The following is a 21102-nucleotide window of genomic DNA, read 5'->3' on the forward strand; positions in this document are numbered from 1 at the left end:
GCGGTCGACAGCCTCCCCATTAGCAAGCTCTCTAAATACTAAGGAAGACGCATCCGGGAATAAACACAGAAGCCACAAGATCCACCCACTCAGACAATTAACTAGTCTAGAGTCTCTCAGTGGGGGGAATTTCCTCACATTCTTCCTTTTCTCCTGTTTTCTTTTCTTTTTCCTTCCTTCTTTCCTTTCTTTCCTTTCCTTCCTCATGTTCTGCCCCTGCCTCTTTCAGTTCTCCCTTCTCAGGAGGAAGTAGGCTGCTTTGCAGAATGCAGAGCGGAAGTCAGATCTCAGGAAGGACCTCCAGTCTGTGGATTGAAAGAACTTGCACAGCTGGGAGAGACAGCACCTGGGCCCTCACTCCAGGCAGAGATCTGCCTGCAGCCCCCAGGGAAAGTCCACTCACCCACGGGAGTCTGACGGGCTGAGCATTTTTGGAAGTCTTTAGGAGCTGCTGTGTCACAGCAGGCAGCCGGAACAATGGGACTCTTTCTTTCCCTGTGCAGGAGACAGGCCCACAGACAGGGCCTCACAGCTGGGACAAAGGCCCCAGTGAGGTCAGGACAGTGTTGTGGGAGTTGGGAGTGTGGGGGAGGAATGGGGAGGTAGGTGTGTGGTAGAGCAGCCTGGAAGGAAGGAAGCTGGAGGCCCTAGCAAATAAGTTGGGGCTCTCTGGAAGGCCATCTCACCAGGCTGCCAGGCCCCTCGGCAATGTTCAAGCCCCTAAATCTCACCCAGGCTGGGTCTCTTCTCTCCATACACATTCTGATCTCCTTCATTCCCAGGAAACTGAAAACTCTGCAAAGGGGGCCCTGTTTAGACATGTGGGAATGAGGCTGAGCGCTTAACCACACGTCCAGGGGCTTGGCAGGGGTGAGCACATCGTTAGATTGGTGCTGTGCCCTGGAAGCAGAGGCAGACACAGATGTGGCCCCTACTCCACATCCCCAAAGATGGGGCTGACACTCTATGAGGGGCCAATTCCTCCTGCCCAAGGCCAGGATAGGACACACACATACGCGCACACACACACAGGGACTGGGCCAGGGGTTGGACTCTGTGCAGGACGCTGAGTCACCCGTGGACCAGCTCCGCCTTCACCAGGAAGCCCAACAAAGCCAGGAGAGGGCTTCCGTTTCCGGGCCCCGCCAGAACACCCGGGCAGGTATCAGGGACAGGGCAGGATTCCAGCTTCAGCCTGTCTACCTCTGAAGCTCTCCTGATCAATACATCAGAGAAGATGACGGAGCCCTCCTGCCGCTCTTAGGGAGAGTCGGTGAGAATGCCTTGATAGGAAACCAAAACCCCTTCCAGCTCACCACCATGGGCTCTCTGGGGAATCCAATATACTATCAAACTCCACCTCAGGGGACCTCCCTTAAGAGCCCAAGGACAGACACTGTCCCTCCCCAGCCTTAAGGCCCTACTTTCAAAGGCCCACCTTGATCTTCATCCACTCACAGTTCCACCTAAATGCCCTGAGAGCCCTAAAAATGAATTGACTGTACAATCACAGGGTAATACAGGATAAAGTGAGGATCTACTCTGGCCCCAGAATCATCCTCTTCCCTATAGCTCCTTAAGAAACAGAAGTCCCTGCTCCCTAGCGACGCAGGGCTGAGTTGTGTGGGGGGCAGAAGGTGGGGCAGGTGAGGCCTGGGGTGAGGAAGGAATGTGGTGATAGGTGGGTGTGGGAGGTCACACTGGTATATCAGAGACCAGCTGGTTTCAAGTTTAGAAATAGGGTGGGGAAGGGCCAGGAGCTAGGCAGGGATGGCCTGGGGGAGCCCCAGCTCCTACCAACACAGAGCTGTGTTGAACCTGTGTCTGCCTGTCTTGCCCACTATCTCTGGGTCTCCCAGTATTACTATCAGTCTTTGCTCCTCTGGATCTGTCTCTCTGTCTCTGGATTTTACTGGCTTCAGAGAAGGAATAAGTATTGTCCTTGTGGGTGATGTGCTGTAACTAAGTGGGCACATGCAGGAGTGTGTACACACAACAGTGTGCACGTGTGTGCCTATGTGTGACTGTGTGTGCCTGAGGATCTGCAGGAATGTCCTCTCATCATGAGGACAGACCGCATCCTGATATGCACTTCACCAACAATTCTGTGCACTGGGAAAAGGGTGCACACACACACACACACACACACACGCGCGCGCGCGCGGGCGCTGGGTCACTCTCTCTGCAGTTCTCAGAGTGACCTCATCCTCTCAACCTCCGCTGACTCACAGCCCCCAGGGCCAGCTAAGCCTGGCCGGAAGTCCAACCCCCCACATAGCCAACCCCCCCCTTCCCCTCCCGCCTCCTCAGGACGCAAGACCGCGGCGCCCCCTGGCGGGATCCTGGGGCTCCTCGCACCCCTCTGCCAGTCTCCTTCCGCGCACGCTTACACGGCCCTCTCAGAGCGCCGTGCTGGGTCCGCGGCGCCCTCTGCTGGCCGCTGCCTGTGCGGGCTCCCAGGTCGTTCTTCGGAGCTCAGTCCGCCGCAGGGCTGGGAACCTCCCCTTGGCCCTTAGCTTGTTTCCCTATTTCTTGCATCTCTGCCTCCTCTGCTGGACGTAAACTTCCTGCGGCCTAACCCCCGGACGTGCTGCAGTGCCAACGGAGCTCTCCCATCACCCTCACTCTCACACTCCCATGAGAGAAGGCCCTTCCGGAAGCTCAGAACTGGGATACCAAGGCACCAACCTCTGCCTTCCTCTCTGGGACCCCAGCCCTTCTCCTGGGACCCCAGCCCTTCTCCCTACCAGGACAGAGCTCATTGACGTCCACTTGACTCTGAGGCACTCAGGGCACTCCATCTCTTTGCAAACATGCTACATCACTCCAGCTGTCCCCCAGCACCTGTGCATTCCTTCATTCCATAAGTACTTCCTGGCAGCTATTCTGGCACTGTTCTACTTGCTGACATCTTTGGGACATCTCTGACCTTTGGAAGCGAATAAACCCCGAAGCTCTATGTATCCTACGAGGCCCTGCCCAACCTAACCTCTCTCTGTCTGTCACAGACATACACACAGAAGCATCCAACTTGCTTGGGCTCGTAGGCAGTTTTATTTCCTGTTGATTTTACAGACAGTTCATCCTGCAAGCCCATTCCCTTGGAAAATCCAGAATGAGTGGGCACAGTGCTCCCCAGAGAAATGGAGGGGACAGGATGGCTGCCAGGGAAGGGCAGTTGAGGCACTTAGGGATTTACCCCGGCCCTGATGGAAGATCTGGTGCCCAGGGTAGGGGGAGAGGGCCTGGGCTGGGCTGGAGCCTCCCAGATATTTCCCAGAAGCCCCTTCCGGAACAGTCACCTGGACTCTAGCGCCACCCCTCGTCATGTTGTCACATCCTGTGGTGGCAGGAGCACAGGGTATGAGGGAGAATTTGGGTGACAGGGCAGTGCTGTGGCCGGCAGCGTTCAAGGCCTTGCCCCCTAGGGACCTGGCGTGGGGCTGGAAGGGGGGATCAACAGCGCCTTCCAGCGTCCCAGCAGCCTCCCCTGACGTCCTTTTGGGTCCTTCTCTGGGTGCAGAGCTCGGGCCTGGGGAAGACAAACACTCACCCTCCACCCTGGCTCCTCCTCCTCCTCTCCTCAGAGCCTGCCCTCTGATGTTCTTGCTCAGCCCATAAGAGCCCAGAATGTGGCTGCATGTTATCAGACATCAGCACTGAAGGAACCCCAGAGCCTCCAGCCCACCTTTTCCCCTTTGCCTCAGAGAGGGGCAGTGACTGCTCCAAGGTCACATGGCCAGTGACAGGCAAGACTGAGAGTGGAGCCCAGGGCTACCGTTGGCTACTGTCTCCCACTCCTACATGCCTCCTCCTGTCACTCACAGATCTTCTGGGCACACAGGAGATCTGGGGGGCCTCCCAACGGCCATTCTCTTGGCATCGGATCAGCGGCAGATTGCGCTGGGCCAGTCCTTCCCGGCACCGGTAGCGAAGCACTGTGTCCACCTCATAGCGCAGCCGTGGGCGGCCAAACACTTGAGCCAGGGGCAGCTCCGGTGGCGGCCCACAGGACACTGCAAAGGAAGACAGTTAGGAACTGGGAGCCTGGCTCTGTGGGTGACTGTTCCCAGAATCTCCATGGGGAAGAGAAAAATGGGCCACAACATGACAAAAAAAATTAGGGATTCAGAGTGGACCCATATAACTTGTTAGCTTTCCCATGGTCTGGAACATGTTCTGACTCCTCTGTGTAGCCTTGCACTCTCTGTCTACAAACATCAGTTGCCCTGGTCCCCTAACCCACCCCTCCACTTCCTTGCTGGGACCCTCCTTTGCCTGCCCTCACCCAGCCCCATCTTGCAGGTGTAGGACAGGTGGTAGTTGCAGGGCACATCACTCCATTGTCCCTGATCATGCCACACCATGACCACGCAGTTCTCTCCAGACAGGAAGTAGCTGTCAGGCTGCCCAGGGTTCCAGTTCTCATAGAGCTGGGGGGACGGAGGAGGTGGTGAGGAGCTCCTACACCAGGAGCACCGGGAGAGGGCCTAGAGGATCTGGGGAGGAGGACGGGTGAGCAGGGCCCAAGAGAGGGAAGGCTAGGGCTAGGGAGTAGGGGACCTCCCGGGGAAGGGGAAAGGAGAGGGCAAGGACTTTAGGGGAGGGAGAATGGGAGCCAGAAGGGAAGAGAGAGGACACAAGGAAGGGAGGAGAGCCCAGGGAGAAGAGGCAAAGGGCACGAGAAAGGGAAGGAGGCTGGAAAAAGAAGGGGGCAGGGTCAGGAGGGGTGGGGGTGGTAGGGAACAGAAGTGCTTAGAGGAAGTGAGCTAGACGGCGGGGGGGTCGACTGGGGCCTCTCACCAGGGGGACACCATCCGACCACAAGAAGTCGCCTTCAATGGTCCTATCGTTGAGCCCGATCCACTGGTACTCCCGGTACCGGTCTAGGGAGACGAAGGGGTGCAGTGAGCGCCACCGCCAGCAGATGGCGGCCGTTCCCCGCTCCCGGGCGGTCTGCGGTGACTGCCTGGGAAACCCTTACCAGCGATCCAGCACCCGCCCTTCCCAGGTTCTTCTACCTCCCTCCAGTCTCTGCTCAAGGGCCAGATGGAAAGCAGGGGAATGGGGGTGGGAAATAAGGAAGATATGAATCCAGGCTAGAAAAGGGGAGTTTTGGAAAAAGAGTAAAAATTTTTAACAAGATTGGAGTTGGGGGAGGCCGACGGAGGTCGGAGAGCCGAGAGGTTGGAGGGACTGGAGGCGGCCCCTTGCGCGGCGGCCCCTTGCGCGGCGGCCCGGCCCACACAGGCGCACTCTACTGCGAGAACCTCCACTTTCCGTTCCCGAAGGCCACTGCCTAAGCGTAGGTTAGGGAAGGAGGGAGAGAGAATGAGAAGGGGAGTGAACGAGTGAGTGAGGGAATGCACGCTTGAGAAAACCAAGGAATGAGTGCATGGGTTAATGAGGAAAGCGGTTAGGCGAGTGAGAGAGAGCACGCATGGCGGGCGGGGGGCCCCTCCCACCCTGTTCCCAGCCCACTGTTGATGAAGTCCTGTTCCTCGGGCGTGCTGATGCTGGCCAGATGCGCGCCGTACATCCGGCACTGGGTCTCTGCCTCCTCCCAGCTCCTTCGTGTGGAAAAGTGTTTGTAGCAGGCGCCCTGGAAGGCGTCCCAGCCCGGGTTGCAGAAGCTAAGGCCTGCGGCACAGACGGATGGAAATCTTAGGGCACCAAAACCCAGAGGGCCAGGTCCCCTGGAAGGGGCTGGTTTCCTTCCACTACCGCAGGCCGACAGGGGCGGGACTAAGGGGCGAAGGGGGTTGACGTCAAAGAGCTAGTAGAGAATGAGGGGGCTAGCATGAGCCTAGAGGGGCTCTTGGGCAGGGGCGCTGGCGTCTTTTATGAGAGACAGGGACCAGGGTGAGGGATGGAGTTCTGGCCTGAGTCTCCATCGTAACGAGCAGTGCTCTCCTCTCCAGGAGAATGGAGCCTGTCATGTATTGACCACCGATTAAATGTCAGGAGTATGCTTTGCACTGGTCTCAAATGGACCCCCTATGAGAGGCATTTTGGCTTCACTTAGATGAGAAAATTGAGGGTAGGACTCAAAGAAGTTATGCAACTTGCCTAAAACAGGGACTCATTAATGACAAGGCCAAAACCAACGTCCTCCCTCCCCCTTCCAGAAGCAGCAAGTTGTGGCAGGGTCCAGGCTTCAAACCTGTGCCCCGTCCCTCAACACTCACCAACATCGCACAGGTCCCCCCCATAGCCAGGCAGACATAGGCAGCGGATCCCTTCCTCTTCTTCCAAGCATGTCCCACCATTGTGGCAGGGGATGGGGACACAGTCACCTGAGAGGGGGAAAGAAGTGAGGCCGGGGGAGCGAGACAGCCCGACTCTGCAGCCTGAGCCCTCCAGAAGAGTGTGCAGAGGGCCCCCCAGCCCTGATCTCTCTGTCCTGGAAGCTATAACAGCACCCTAAAAGTTCTCCCTAGAGACTGTCTCTGGTCACAACCCAGCCCTGAGTTCTGGGTTTCTTTCCTCTTCCCGCTCCCCACTTCAGCACTGGCTCGGCCTTGTGCAAGCCACTGTTATGGCCACCAGTGTGAGCCCAGCCCAAAAGGGACTGGGGAGAAGTGGCCAGGAGGGCCCTCAGAACCCAGCCCCATGACGGAGAAAGATACTGGGCACAGAAAGTTATAGCTCTAAACTCTTATCTGGCTTCTGTGTGATATTGGGCAGGTCATTTTCCTTCTCTAGGCTTGGAGTTTAGTCCCACACCCCCTTGTCTTTGTGCCAGGTCCCAGCACAGTTCTGTATAGTCCAGGTGGAATGAATGGAAGTGAAGGAGGGAACAGAAGGATTACCATAGCAACAGTGGAGGGTGGTCTCCCTTGACTGCTCCTGAGACCTGATATTGGTGTAGTCCAGGTGAATACTAACCATTCTTCCTGCTGTCCACTGGGCAGTCAGCCAGCCCCAGAAGTTGTTAGTGGAGATCCAGCCCATTTTCCTCACTCTAGGCCCTGCCCTTTCTCCCCCAGCTTAGGAACTAAGTTGCAGCAGCTTCCATTGTCCTGCAGTGCTGACTGGCCTCACACATGCAGCTTTCTCTCAACATCACCCAATATCTCACCTCCCCTTCTTATATCCACAGACTCTTCCACTTACCAGACTCCCTCTCCGAACTCTACTTTGGGCCTCCTGCAGGTTCTCCAACCTAGAATCCATCTCACTCCTTCCTTCTGGCTCCCTGTTCTCCAGGCAGTCCTCTTAGACTGACACACTACCCTGAAGGTCTGCAATCTGTTGCCTGGCTCTAGCTCCATCTGGCTAAGCCATCTGCTTTACTGGACTTTTTTTCTATGGATCCTGGGGTAGGATGTGGCTGTGCTTAGGATGTGCTTGGGTGCTATAGGAGCTGTCAGTTTCCAATCCTTTCTGGTTCAGATGACCCAGGGGAAGATGGCTCCACAGAACAACTGTGTAGGTCATGGCCCTCAGCTATGGTAAGGTCAAGGCCCTCAGCCATGGGAGGCAAAACCACTCCAGGGCAGAACCCTTCAGACTTTACCATCCACCTCTGGAAGCCATGGCCAAGGCCCACAATGCTTTACGCTGGCCTGGCCACAGATCCGACTGCCTGGTGGGAATCAGTAGGGGTGGAGAGAGGAGAAGCTGGAGTCGATTCAAAGAATTTTGCTGGGATGACCTAGCTGTTTTGGGTGAAATGAATCAGCTTTTCCAGCACCACTCCTCCTGTCATCTTCCCTCCTGCCAATAGCTTCTTCCCAGCTGGTAGTGCTGCCCACCTCCCAACCCCAGAGGAAGAGGTATTTCATTTAACCCGTTAAGCACCAGGCCCCATGGAGGGTAGAATCCTGAACTTCGTCCCATTTCTCACACTTTCCTGTCCCTCCTATTGTCCTTTCTGCTCCTTCCCATTCAACCCTCCAACCCTGGGGGACAGAGGCTCTCAAACTTGGTCTTTGGTCCCCTACCCAGGCCATGGGTCCCTCCCCTTGGCTGTGGGCTACAGAACCTGAACCCAGCACAGGCAGAATCGGGTGAAGAACTCTTCTTCTTGTCATCTTCCCTCTCCCTTTTTGGGGACAACTACTCTGCACAACCAGAAAGTTTTCTCTTTCTTTCCACTGAAACAGCAGTCAAGGAGACCTCCCACTTACCCTCCAGGTGGGGGAACTAAGATACTGTAGATACTTCCAGTTGTGCTCCTTTTCCCACCAAACCCCCTCCCTATTCACCATAGGGCTGAACTCCAAGGCCAATTTACAAGGACGTAACAGTTGACATGGGTAAGCCTGGATGGGACACAGGATGTGATCCATCTAAGACAGGGGTCCTAGGGCTGAGGGAATCCCAGCCTTCCCCAGGGACTTCCACTGGGAATCTTAGCCTTCTTGAGTAGGGAGGGCTTCTCTCAGACCCCAGAACCTGACTCCTTCCTTCGCACTCTCCATCACTTGCTCTTCGATCTGTGTCTTCTCCAGCATTAGGTACTTTGAGACCCTTTGGGTTTGGGGAGGGTGAAGCCATTCCTTCTGGAGAGTAGGGAATGGTCATTAGTGCAGGAGTTAGTGGAGAACAGGAAAGCTGTAGGTAGTGGGATGAGCGTTAGACACCACCCCCTGCTGAGATGCAGGGCTGGGGGATGAGGGTGAGGGCACCTGAATGCCAGGGAACTGCCTCTATGCTGAGAGACCCTCAGTTCCCTCAGTTACTATGACACTTGGCACCACCAAGATGGACTGGAAGTGAATATAAATGCACAACCCATGCACCCCAGGCTGTAGGGGTTTCTCCTCATCAGGAGTGAGGGACTGCAACTCCCAGTACTGCCTCAGACTATGGATGATGACTTCTCCAGGGGTAATGTGTACAGTCACATTTTGGAATTTCAGCAGCCAGGGAGGAAAGTGTAGACAGGCCTGAGAAGGAGAGGCTGGGGGAACAATGAGGGCTGTTAGACTGCCAGGACAGACAAGGGGAGAAGTTGAAAATGAAAAATGAGGCCAAGACACACACACACAGAGGGAGAGACATGGAGCCAGAAAAGAAGCATCCAAGTGCTCCCCATGACACAGATCCATGGAATGAGAGGGGTGGACAGCAGGAGATGGAGACAGAGGGTACCAGAGCTTGGTTACAAAGCGGTTTAATAGAGATTTATTTCCAAGGCTTGTTTTCCATGAAACAGTCAAAAAATACTTCACAGAAGTAGTTGCTTAAGGCTCTGTTGGGGTACGGGTTCTCCTGGACTCCAGAGGTTGGAAGGTGGGGAAGGGACTCCCAGGCTTCCCTGAGATCAATGGGAGGCAGCTAAAGGGGATGGCACACAGGAGGAGGAAGGGAGTAGTGGAAAATCGGCTGAGCCCTGAAGACTGCAGTAGGTGATGAGGACCCCTGGAGAGGCCTGAGGATGCTCTGTGGGACTGGTGAGATGTGAGCCACAGGTGGAGGGCCCAATGGCAAGGAAGGGTCACAGATGGTCAGTGGCAGGGCTGGGGTCACAGGGTGAAGACTCGGAGAGCTGGGATGGAAGTCACAAGGTGGGTATCCGAGATTGGAGACCCATAGGTAAAGGTGGGTAAGAGAATGAAGGCAAAGGACAGGAGAGTTTGGGATGATAGTGGGTTAAAGGACTACAGGTCAGGTGACCCAGAGCTGCAGGGGGAGGAAAAGGAGTAGGGTAGAGAGGGCAGTTGAGCCTTGGGCAGAATTACCTGATGCGGGGACCACGGCCACTCCACCTCGGCTGGCGCTGTCAGTGGGCAGCACTGGCTGGGCCTGCACTGAGGTCCCTGCCGGGGCAGTTCTTCCAGAATTATCTTCAGAGGGGGCCTCCAGCTCCCTGGTACCCTCAGGGGCCCGTGTGGCTGGAAGCAGGGAAGGGGCACCCTCAGAGCTTCCTGTCTCCTCGCTCTCTCCTCGAGGGACCCCAGATAGCTCAGGACCACTGGTTTCCTCCCCCACCTCTCTTGCCCCAGCCAGAGTGGAAGGTGATGGGAATGCTAGGTTCCTCTCCCTGGGAGTGGACAGAGTCTCAGTAGGTGGTCCATGGACCCTTGGAGGCCTGGGAGTTTCTGACTCTCCATCAGGAAGTGGTGATACACCAGGCTGCAAGACTGCCCTTGCTGGCGCCTGGGAGAGTGACTCCTCCTGGGCTGCTGGCTCAGTGGGGAGAGAGACCTCAGGGCCCGGGCTGTTGAACTCGCTGGGCCATGACCACAGAGCCTCATCCTCCACCTCTTCCTCCTCTTCTTCTTCCTCTTTCTCTTCTTCATCTTCATATTTCTCTTCTTTCTCCAGTGCCTTGCCTTCCTCTTCTGAGAACACCGTGGGTGGTACCATGGATTGCGTTTCAAATTCTAGGCAAAGCACAAACGGTTCAGCACCAGGGACAGCGCCCGCCCGAGGACCGAAAGAGAAAAGGGAAGGGGAGAAAAGGGGGGCTGGGGAGGGTGAGCCCTGGGGAATAGGGAAGAGCCCGCCCTGAGGACAGGTGATCCTTGCTCCACACTGGAAGAACTTGACCCCAGCTACATTGTTGAGGCAACACTTGAGAAGGCTCTGTGAGCCATCATTAGCCCCGGAGAATATGATCATTGCATCTCCCTCCTACTCTGTCAAAACTCTAGTCTGTTTTGGATGTGTGAGGTGGAAGAGGGACCAAAGAAGGGAGGCCCCGCCTTTCCAGGGCGCAGCTCCTTAGTGCAAGCATCTCTAGCTCCATAGATTTGGGGGTGGAATTTACTGGAAAAGCAAAAGTTGGGAGAGGGACAGGAAAGGTGCCCTGCACCCCTGAGCTGCTGAGCAAGGACAGGGCAGAGTCATGCCATCCATGACTCGAGCATCAACCTAGGCTTGCCTCTTCTGCCCCCAACTTCTTTCAATCAAGACGTCCTTAGGGTAAGGGATTCGAGTTACCTAGGACTGTCCTAGGGGCCTCTGCTGGGTCTTCTGGAGTGGAGCTTCCACCTCCTCCATCTTCCATGATGGGGATGGAGTAGATGGCCCCACGGGATTCGCTCTCCATGGCTTCCTGAGGCAGCTGCAGTTCCTCCAGGGTCTCTGTCACTGTGATGATGGCCTCTAGTCCATCAGAGGCTGGGTCGGAGGCCGGGTTGGAGGCCTCAGGAATGGCAGAAGGCTGGGCCGAGTCTGTGGCAGGAGGAAAGTATTGATGCGAGGCTGAATAGGTAGCTCTGCCCTCCCAGGTCACAACCTGCACCATGGAATTCTCTCAATTCTCTCACATCTTCCCAGTGGAGCACCTACTGGGGCACAGGGAGCATCCCAGAACTTCATCACTCATTTCTCAAGCATTCATCAAGTGCCTACTCTGTGTCCTGCCAAGCATTCTCCTGGGCACTGAGGATACAGTGTAGAACAAAACAGCAAACCTCCTACCCTCAAGGGAAATTATATTCTAGAACAGATGACAAACAAACATACATTATAATGTTACAAGATAAAGAACACTTGAGCAGAGTTAGAAGATAGAATGATGGAAAGTACTACTTTGGAGTGGTCAGGAAAGGTTCAAGTGAGAGATATTCCCTAGCGGGAGGGGCTGGAGCCAGCAAGATGGATGAAACAGCTTTAGCACCTTGGGATCTTGGGCTTGGGACAAGGTGTGAGGGGTCCCAGCCATCCCCAAATTCTTTTATTTTTTAGACAGAGTCTCGTTCTGTCACCCAGGCTGGAGTGCAGTGGCACAATCCCAGCTCACTGCAACCTCTGCCTCCTGGATTCAAGTGACTCTCCTGTCTCAGCCTCCCGAGTAGCTGGGACTACAGGCATGCATCACCACTACCAGCTAATTTTTGTATTTTTAGTAGAGACAGGGTTTCACCATGTTTGCCAGGCTGATCTCGAACTCCTGGCCTCAAGTGGTCCACCCACCTTGGCCTCCCAAAGTGCTGGGATTACAGGCGTGAGCCACTGCACCCAGCCTCCAAAATTCTTGAAATAGGAGGGGAGAGGCTTGTCATTCCCTCAGGGTAGCTGGAGGGCAGAGTGCAGGAATAACTTCAGACACCACCTGAGGATCTCAGTGGTGGGGCAGGTAGGCAAGGGAAAAGGCCACCTCCTTCTGGGACCTACTCCCTTCAAATAACCAGAAGTTTAGAATGGTTTACTTGTCCTCTGGGGAAGGGAGCCAAGAGCAGAACACCAATGAAGTGAAGGTGGAATTGGGCTAAGAAAAGCCCTGAAGGCCGTCTGTGCTCAGCCAGGCAAGACAGGACAGTGCGTCCCTGCCCTTATCACCTGCTCCAGTGAGCCTTACTCCTCACCAGACCTTGTGTCCTTGCTGCCTCTGTCGTCCACCAATTGTAGTCCCAACTGTAGTCATATTCCCGCTCCCCTGACCCTCCTCATGATCCAGACCATTTCTTTCCAAAACAGTGCTTGGCTTGGCACACAATCATAGCCAGTACACAGAAGTTTTAGCTATTACTACTACTACTACTACTACTACTACTACTACCACCCTTGTTCCAGGAGGTCTTTTCAGATGGACCTGTCTTCCTATGGACTTTTACTTGCCCACCCCTCCCCAGCCCCCAGCCAGATATGTCCACAGATCTGTCCCAATGGAAGTAATGCTTTTCTCTCAGTCTCTGCTCATCCCAGGAGTGAGGCATCTTGTCTTCCCTTTGAATGGGGGTTCCCATGGCAAAAGCTGTGTCTTCATCCTTCAGACCAAGTGCTCCCTTAGGGTGAAGGCTGTGTCTGCTCCTTCTGTTTCTGCTTCCAGCTCTTGTAACAGCATTTCAGGCTTACAACTGGGGAAGGACCTAGACACCCCATGGCAATGCCTCTCTTATTGTCAGTTACCCTTGGCCTGGGCCTTTTGCCTCTGAGGGTCCCAGAAACTGCCTTCCCCTCAGCTCCCAACATAAGATATGGGCAGGTTTGGGTGCAGTGGCTCACACCTATAAATCCCAGCACTTCAGGAGTCCAAGGTAGGCAGATTGCTTGAGCCCAGGAGTTCAAGACCAGCCCGGGCATGAAACTCCATCTCTACAAAAATTTGCTAGACATGGTGGCATATATCTGTGATCCCCCCTACTCCAGAGGTTGACATGGAAGGATCCCTTGAGCCCGGGGAGGTTGAGGCTACAGTGAACCATGATCGCACCACTGCACTCCAGCCTGGGGGACAGAGTGAGACCCTGTCTCAAAAAAACCCAAAAACAAACCATAAGACGTGGGCAGAAAGCTATCTCTATTCCCAACTGTGCTTAAGGTTCTGCTCCCTTTAGGGGGAATTGAGTCCATCCACCAGTATTTGGTAGTTAAAGATCTGACACCTTCTTAAGCTGTAGTTTCTGGAAATCCTCCAGAGGGCTCCTGAGGGCATTTGGTTGTTGACTGGAAGAACTTGAGCAGATTACTCATTGATTTCACAGAATGTTGGTCAACTCTGTTCTGCCAATAAGCTGGCAGGAAATGGGAGCTTATTCAGCAGCCCAGCTGGAGCAAATAAGGCATGGACTACTAGTGGGAAGGCAGATAAGGAGAGGCCAAAAGGTGACCACCCCTTGGGCCAAACAGCTGACAGACACCACACCAGAGGGCATGCCCAGATTTAGAACCCTAGATGACAAACTGGACTTCACCCACGACCCCTTCAGGTAAATGGCAAAGCCCTGAGCTAAACTGATCAGACTAGGGTAGGATTTTTAGGGCTCAACTTTGCCTTTCTGAGATTGGTCTCAGCTTCTGCAGGGAGGTGGGCTCACCTCGGAAGCAGTAGACGTTGAAGCGGCTGTGCTTATTGGGGAAGCCAGTCTGGTTGGGGAAGAGGAAGAGAGTCTTGACACCAGGCAAGCCCCCACCACAGCGCTGGCTGGGTGTGACAATGGGGTAGCGCACACTGCCATCAGCCAGCCACCCTGGGCTGCAGCGGTCCAGGCCACCATCCCAGGCGGCATACAGCTGGCCCGTGGTGGCAATCTCTGCACCCCGCTCCTGGCAGTACGCCCGTGCTTCCTCCAATGTCAGCTTTTCTGGAGGGTCACCCAGGAACAGTTCTCCTAGGTGGAGAAGAGAAGAGTGGGTTACCAGGCAGCTGGTAGCTCCTTCCACTCTGGTCTCCCATGGGAACCCTGGGCAAGCTTCTCCAGTTCCCTCATCTGTGGCAGGGACTCAACTACTCTAGGATCAAAATCGGAATAGAACCTCAAGATGGACATTAGAGCTCAAAGAGATGGGGCCCAAACTTCTCATTCTGCAAAGCCATGCACAGAGTCCACCCAGCAGGTGGTAGATGAGTTAAACTCGGTATCCTGCCACCTGGCTGAGACTTTGGTCATGAGCTTGCCTCTGTGACAGTGTTTGGAGAGAAGGACATCAATTTTCTCCTTACTCCTGCTTGCATCCTTAAACTCAGGAGGGATAGTAAAGTCCTGCCGAGGCCCCGGGAGGACCTATGGGCAGTATGGGGGCATAGGAGATTGTCCCCTGGGAACCTCTCACTCCTAATCACCATTTAGGTCTTCAGCATAACAGTAGACATCATAGAGGTCATCCGGGTCCACCACACCATAGTTCCGGACCCCAGGGAAGCCATCCATATCTCCATAACAGGCCTCTCGTGGGGTCTGGATGGGATACCTGGGGAGGAAGGACAGAATCACTTAGTACAGATGCTTTCACCAGGGAGCCAGCCCATATTGACTCTACTGAATCCCACTGCCACCACAGTGCAGCCACTTGCTGACAGCTCACTGTCCTCCTAGCTCTACAGGGATGCACATGCTCACGGTCCTCACCTCCCCTCCTCAGACCAGCCTCATCCCCCAGAGGCAAAGAGCCCTGCGTGTCCAGCCTGACGCACCAGGCAGCACCCAGCAGAAGAGGGGCCATGACCACCTCAGGGGCAAATAGAAGCCCCAGTCCACAGCCCCTGCCCACCTCACGGTCTGATCCGACAGCCAGCCAGCATCACATTGCTCATAGCCCCCAAGGTAGGCGGCATAGAGCTGCTCCGGGGTGGCGATGTGGGCTCCAATGCGGGCACAGGCTTCCTGGGCCCCAACAAAGGAGAAAGCGTAGCGGGCAGAGCCCTCTCGGTAGAGAAAGACGACCCCTGTGGGGCAGAGAGGACCCCTGAGCCAGGTGAGCACCCAGCACACTGGCCTCCCCTCACCCTCCTTGTCACTCCTCTGTACACAGGGGTAAAGTTCAACTGTGCTCACTCTACAGCATGAGGGACTTAACTTAGATGGTGGGGAGAATTTCCTCCACCTGAAGAGAGAAAGGAGGCCTGTGTCTCCTCACTCTTTTTCCAACCCAGGCTGCGCCTTCCAGCTACGTTTGCTTCCCTCTCACACTGTGGGCTCCCGAGGGCAAGACTCCTCCCTTCCCTCCCTCCCTCCCTCTGGGAATCTCCCTGCCCTCTCACCTTTCACCTTGACCTCCACAGCGTCGCTGCTGTCATCGATGCCGTGCTGGACCTCGCAGCGATAGATGCCTGAGTCGTTGGGGCGCAGCTCGCTCAGCGCCAGGGAGACATCGGTGAGCGACGCTGGGTACGCAGGCAGTGCCACGCGGAACCGGTAGGCCTCATTCACCTTGACGCGAACTCCCCGCGCCACCAGCACCTCTGCCTCCCGGCCCCCAGACAGGAAAGTCCACTTGACCCGCGGAGATCCAAGCACGGCCCGGCGGCTCGGCGGCGGCCGCAGATAGTGGACGTGGCACGGGATGGTGAGGGCGCCACCGAGCACGCCCTGCAGTGGCGCGTGGCCGGAGATGCGCACGCGAAAGGCGCGGTCCTCTGTGAACGGGTGGAGCCTGCTGGAACTTAATGCTGTAGACCCTCAGAGTCCCACCCGGTGGGCTCCAAGCCCCGATCCAGGATCCCTCCTTCCAGCCCCAGGATTCCCGGGCCCCTCTAGAACCAGGGGCCAGGGTCCTGCAGCCCTACCTCTGGGTCCTCCAGGACCATCCCGGTCTCCAAACCCATCCCCCAAAGTCTCCCAGTCAACTGTGCCCCCAGATTCCTTGCCCTGCTCTCAAAGTGTTCCACTTCCTCTCCAAAATTCCTAGACCACACCCCAGGGTCCTCCAACCTCGTCCCCTGAGTCCTCCAGCCCAGTTTCCTGGTCTACTCCCTTTAGGGCCTCCTTCAGGGTTTCTCCTAGTTCCACCCCTTTCCCACCTGCTAGCTCCAGGATCCCCTATCCTCCACCTTAGGGACCCAAAGCCTTGCACCCAGTGCCCCTCGCTAGTCCTGCCCCATGATTTCTCCAATCTACCAGATGCTCACAGCTCAGCCTTTATTTCCAAGTGTTCCAGCCTGGACCCTTCCCCACAGCCCTCCCAATTCTCTCTCTTCTTGGGGCCCCTAAGCCTGGAAGCAGTTGGTTAGGACTGAACAAGACAGAGATGGTGACCCCAAGTGGGGTTGCTTACCTGAGCTGTCTCCTTCCAGAACATCTGCTAAAGCTGCAGGAGCCTGGGCCAGGACCAGGGCTGCCAGCATGGGCAGGAGTAGCTGGGCCATGCTGCAGGCTGACAGAAGGACACGAGAAGGAAAGATGGGGTTAGACTTCAAGATGGACTTCCCCCGGCTCCCTACTACACTCATGTGGGTTCGTTCATACATATCCTGGCTCCAGAAGTCCCCTACCTTCACATCACCAGGGACTCTCTGTTTCTGATCCCCATCTTTCCACCTAGGGATTCCTTCTCAGAACCAAGACCTGAGTCCTAGTCAACTCACTATGTGACTTAAGCCAGCTCCTTACCTTCTCTGGGCCTTTATTTTCTTATTTATAAAAGAGCATCATCATTACTATCTCATGAGTTGTAATGGAACCACGTGCTTTGAGAGTGCTTTGTATCTTAAAACTCCTGCACAAATGTATAGCACCAGGCACACAGTAGGAGCTCAGTATATAGCATGAATGGTGGGTGCTATTATACTCAGAATTCCGTCTGCTCCTCCCAGTGCCAGACTCCTTCCTTGAACCCAGAGCCTTCTCCCATAGTGCCTCTCTAGCCTTTCCTGCCTTCTAGACTGTCCCTGCCTCCATGGACACCATACCCACCTGGCCTTTTCCAGGAGGGCCTTCTAGACTGAACACAAGTAAGCACAACTTCTCCTGAGCTCACCATCTCCTCTACCTCCTCCCCACCGTTATTTGTAAGGAAACTCTTCTCTTTACTCCCCAACATTCTCCATCCCCCTTCCTTGGCTGCCTCCTCCCTTCTTCTCAGCCTCTCCTTTCTGCCTGGCACGGGCTTTCCCACCGGAACTCTTGGCTCAGAAATCAGTTGGGACAAAGCCCCTGTCTCTGCCAGTCTGGCCTCCGTCCAGCCCCTCCCTTCCCCCACCCTACCTTTTGTGAAAGGCTTGGGCTGGAGGGTGGACTAAGGGGGGTGAGAATAAATGGGAGGGGCTACCCCTTCCTACCCCTGGCTATCAGAAGCTGTAGAACTCGGAATATTCCTCGAAGCGCTTATACTGTCATAAAAAGGATGTTGCATGACACTGAGAAATGGAGACTCAGGCTCAGAGAAGGACAGGGCTGACCCTGGATCCCTAGCAAAGAAAAGTCAGGCATGAGGGCAATGTGCTCCCAGGAGACAAGGCTCAGAGCTACATCATCTTTAGGGGTTGGACTAAACTTAGAAGAGCATGGAGATCCAGGTCTGCCATGGAATAGGCCAATGATGCAGCAAGAGAATTGAAGGTTAGACTACAGGCAGGACTCCTAGAAATCAGGTTTATTCCACTGGCTGTGCACTCCCATTCCAGGCCCACTGTTTATCCCCCATCTTCCCTGCCCTGTCAGCCTCTGCCTTCATACCTGCCCCTGTACTTTCCTAAGCCTGAGCTGATGGGAAATTTCCTACTTTTCCCAGATCCTCCCACCTCCCTGCCATCATAACCTCCATCTCTCCCACTGTGTCTTGGTATCATTTCCTAGGGTCAGAGTTGGGAGAGAAGCGGCACAACCAGATGTTTAGGGCCTCTCTCTGACCTTTGAGAGGGAGGAGGTTCTTGATGGGGCCAGATTAGAGGTGCCGAAACCAGCTCCAGGCATGGGGGTGCTTGGGAGGACTGTTCTGGGGCTGGAGTGGGGACCATTGGGCATGAGCAGCCAGTGCCCACTGGGTGCTGGGAAAACTGTTTGCCATGCATCTGAGCTGTGCCAGGGCCTGGGCCTGGCCCCCTTCTGGCGCCTCCCTCCCTTCTCTTTGGGCTGGAGCTGGAGTTGGAGCTGCTCACAGACCTGGCTCCCATCTCTCTGACAGGTGGCCCAGAAACCCATATAGTTGGAGTCACTTTGGGGCCAACACCCGGTACCACTCTTTCACCTCTGTTCTGACAGTGGGAGAGTGATAGAAGACGGTCTAAGGCCAATGAGGACCTAACTGCTCTGGAACATGGAGGGCAACCTACCCTTGACCCCCAAAATGGGAATCACTGACCAGTGAGACCAAGAGGGCAGCCCCGTGCAGTTCTCAGAGAGCTCTGTCTCTCCAGTCTCGGGCCTCAGCCTCCCAGGTGCAGCTAGGAGCCCTGGAGGAAACTCAGACCCACATCTGGTACCAGCCTCGGAACCCAGGGGTCCAGGGTTCTGTGGCCTTCTCTATCCCACACACCACTCACCTCCACTTCGTCTTCTCTTCCTCCAGAGCAGGCCACACTTCTCCGTCTCTAACCCTGAGAGCTCAGTAGTCATGCTGTCCCTTCCCTTGATGCCACAACATCCCCCTCCCTGTTTCTGCTCCAGCCTCTTTATCTCTGCCCTTGTTTTGAATTGCTTGAGCTGTTCAGGAAACTTTCCTCTTGTCACGTTTCTGTCTGACCCTGGATGTCCATCTCACTCCCAGTCTTCATAGACCCAACCCAGAGAGTTAAGACCAGGCTCGCTCGCGCTCTCTCTCTCTCTCTCTCTCTGTGTGTGTGTGTGTGTGTGTGTGTGTAGGCCTGCACGTGTGTACACACATCTAACAACACCCACCACCTCCATGCTGAACACCCATCAGCTGGCAGCCAAAGCCTGTCCCATAGGAACTGAGCTCCCGCACTCAGCAGGGTCAGCAGGGAGGCACAAGAAGCCAGAGCTTTGGCTATAGCAGGAGGGAAGCTCTCTGCTACCCCCTTAACGGCTTCATGAGGAGCAACACGAGCCTACAAGATATCAGCGGGGCCTTAGGGCCTGTAGGAGTAATTGCAATCATCATATAAATAGTCCTTTTTATTGGAAGCACAACTGATAATACTATTAGCAATGTCACCAGCTGAGCTGTTGCAGATCCCTCTCGTATAGAATCTGAAATGTGGATGATGCTGTTATAAATAGCAAAGTTAGCCATAACAACATAGGCACTGGTAATACTGTGGATGGGTCTATGAGTAACAAGTTCCCTGATCTTACTGTTATCATCTGCAATCTAAGTAATGCAGATAATAATGGTGCCCCTCAGAATTGATGCCAATCTCTTGGTCCTATTAGAACCATGTAGGCAGAGCTATTTTAATAGGTGGGGGAATACCTGACAGGATATGGAAATACCTGGGAGAGGGAATTCCCAGGCCCCTGGGAATTGGACTTCCTGACAGTGCTAGGAAGGAATGCAATATTGGTAACGGAATTCCAGCTAATAGTTGGAATATTACTAATGTCTACCTGAGCCAGTTCTCCTAAATGCTTCCTGAGGATAGCCTCAACTGTGAGAAAAAGATTGTTTATAATTTGATCATCACACCGATGAGGAACCCGAGGTTCAGGGGAGTCAACTAACTACCCCAAGGTCACAGAGCAAGGAGCCGAGCTGGGATTCCAGCAGAAATGGGCACCCCGACTACCCCCTAGAGAGGCTCCGATCAGCTGTCCTGCCGGACTACAGTAAGGTGTCCCCAGAAGGGATGCTGGCCGCTGCTCCTGGAGCTGCCTGCGCGTGGGGAACGGAGGCAGGGACTGATCCCGACTGCTACCGCCCTGCCTGGGACAAGGTCGGAAATCTAGGGGGCAGCGCTGGGACTGGAGCGCGCAGCAGGGAAGACGTGAGGACCCGAGGAGTTGCTGATCAGACTGCAAGCAGCAGGGGGGCTGCCACTGGCAGAGCTGGCAGCGTGTAGATCAGAGATGGCAACAGCAGCTGCGGGAGCTCGGGGCTGTCCGGCAGCCTACCCCGCTGCGGTGTCAGGAGTCGACGAGTTGGGTGCCCCAGAGCCTCGAGGCAAGGGCTGACAGGCCGGGGTTGCAGACCAGGCGGGCACTCCCTTCTCTCTGTCCCCGACCCCAGGGCGGGCAGCGGGGCTGCGGAGGCACTCACCTACCCAGGGCTGGGGTTGGGGCGCGGCACTGAGAAGTTTGTAGCCTCCTCCGGGGGTCTCCTCCGGGTCTACGTCCGGGTCCTGCGGCTGCAGCTGAGACTGCGGCGGGGACTGCGCTAGCTCAAGAAGAGGCTGGGGCCGCAGGACATTCGGAAGAGGGCGCCGGCCCTCCCGGCACCGCACAAAACCCCCTTTCTTCCCCCCTCCCCTGCCCCGCCCTCCCCGGGGCCACCCCCGCCCCCTGGTCGGGAGCGCCGGGGGCTCGGGACGGTCACGGGACCTGCTGCCTTCTTTGCGTTGGCTCCCGGCGGCAGCGGCGAAAGCAAGGACGAGCGAAGTAGGACATCGTTCAGCGGATGAGAAGCCCAGGGCTTGGGGAGGGGGGGGCAGGAGGGGCGGGGAGGGAGCGTTCGCTGAGCTAGAGGATGACGATGTTGCAGCTGGAGAGGTGGAAGTTGGACAACCGGAGGGACTTCTCGTTGGTCAAAGAAGAAGGAGGAGGGATTCAATTAGACGTAGGAAGTGGATGAAGGGAGAATGGGGGCTTTGCTCCTGAAAAGAGGCACCCTCCCTAATAAAAATGGGAAACTCTTTTCTGGAGGCAGAATGGAGTGCAAATGACCGTAGCTACCTCCCTGGAGGCAGCTATGATTGGGCTTTGGCTCCTGTGGTGCTCCCACTCCCTGCACAGAGGAGGAGCTGACTTTGCAGCTGGAAGGATGGAGGTTAGACAGTAGAATCATGGGTTAAGCAAAGCAAGTCAGGAAATCTCTAGACCTGGGGTGGGGGTGGGGTGCGGGTGGCACTGTGAAGGGACATTACCAGTCATG

At 55.5% G+C, this 21102-nt stretch overlaps 1 protein-coding gene and 1 long non-coding RNA gene across 4 annotated transcripts; one reads left to right on the top strand and one right to left on the bottom strand.

Moving 5' to 3' along the window:
- The first annotated feature begins 1138 nt into the window (after nt 1-1138).
- Nucleotides 1139-16782, top strand: LOC117074987. The gene is made up of 2 exons (XR_004433804.1): nt 1139-1273; nt 15401-16782. It is a non-coding gene; the product is annotated as an uncharacterized LOC117074987 (long non-coding RNA).
- BCAN (brevican) lies at nt 3032-21031 on the bottom strand. 3 transcript variants are annotated; one of them, XM_033196955.1, is made up of 14 exons: nt 20276-21031; nt 16393-16491; nt 15380-15754; nt 14890-15064; nt 14462-14589; nt 13716-14009; nt 10894-11127; nt 9690-10334; nt 6189-6296; nt 5482-5640; nt 4804-4886; nt 4289-4433; nt 3826-4016; nt 3032-3532 (listed from the first exon to the last, which is right to left on the bottom strand). In XM_033196955.1, the coding sequence occupies exons 2-14, from the start codon at nt 16481-16483 to the stop codon at nt 3425-3427; spliced, it is 2736 nt and encodes a 911-aa protein (XP_033052846.1). In that variant the 5' UTR covers nt 16484-16491; nt 20276-21031; the 3' UTR covers nt 3032-3424. The 3 variants fall into 3 exon arrangements, with proteins under 3 accessions (XP_033052846.1, XP_033052845.1, XP_033052844.1); XM_033196954.1 differs by having other exon boundaries at nt 20272-21031; XM_033196953.1 differs by lacking the exon at nt 20276-21031 and having other exon boundaries at nt 16393-16602.
- Nucleotides 21032-21102: the final 71 nt, after the last annotated feature.

This window comes from Trachypithecus francoisi, unplaced genomic scaffold (genome assembly GCF_009764315.1).
Source record: "Trachypithecus francoisi isolate TF-2019V2 unplaced genomic scaffold, Tfra_2.0 Lachesis_group5, whole genome shotgun sequence".
Taxonomy (NCBI): domain Eukaryota; kingdom Metazoa; phylum Chordata; class Mammalia; order Primates; family Cercopithecidae; genus Trachypithecus; species Trachypithecus francoisi.

Excerpts from the sequence above, each read along its gene's own strand:
- BCAN (XM_033196953.1), bottom strand. The coding sequence starts at position 16,585 with ATGTATGAACGAACCCACATGAGTGTAGTAGGGAGCCGGGGGAAGTCC. Across the intron at positions 15,065-15,379 it reads TGTGGAGGTCAAGGTGAAAG|GGGTCGTCTTTCTCTACCGA; the intron begins GTGAGAGGGCAG and ends TCTGCCCCACAG. Across the intron at positions 14,010-14,461 it reads TTATGCTGAAGACCTAAATG|GAGAACTGTTCCTGGGTGAC; the intron begins GTGATTAGGAGT and ends TTCTCCACCTAG.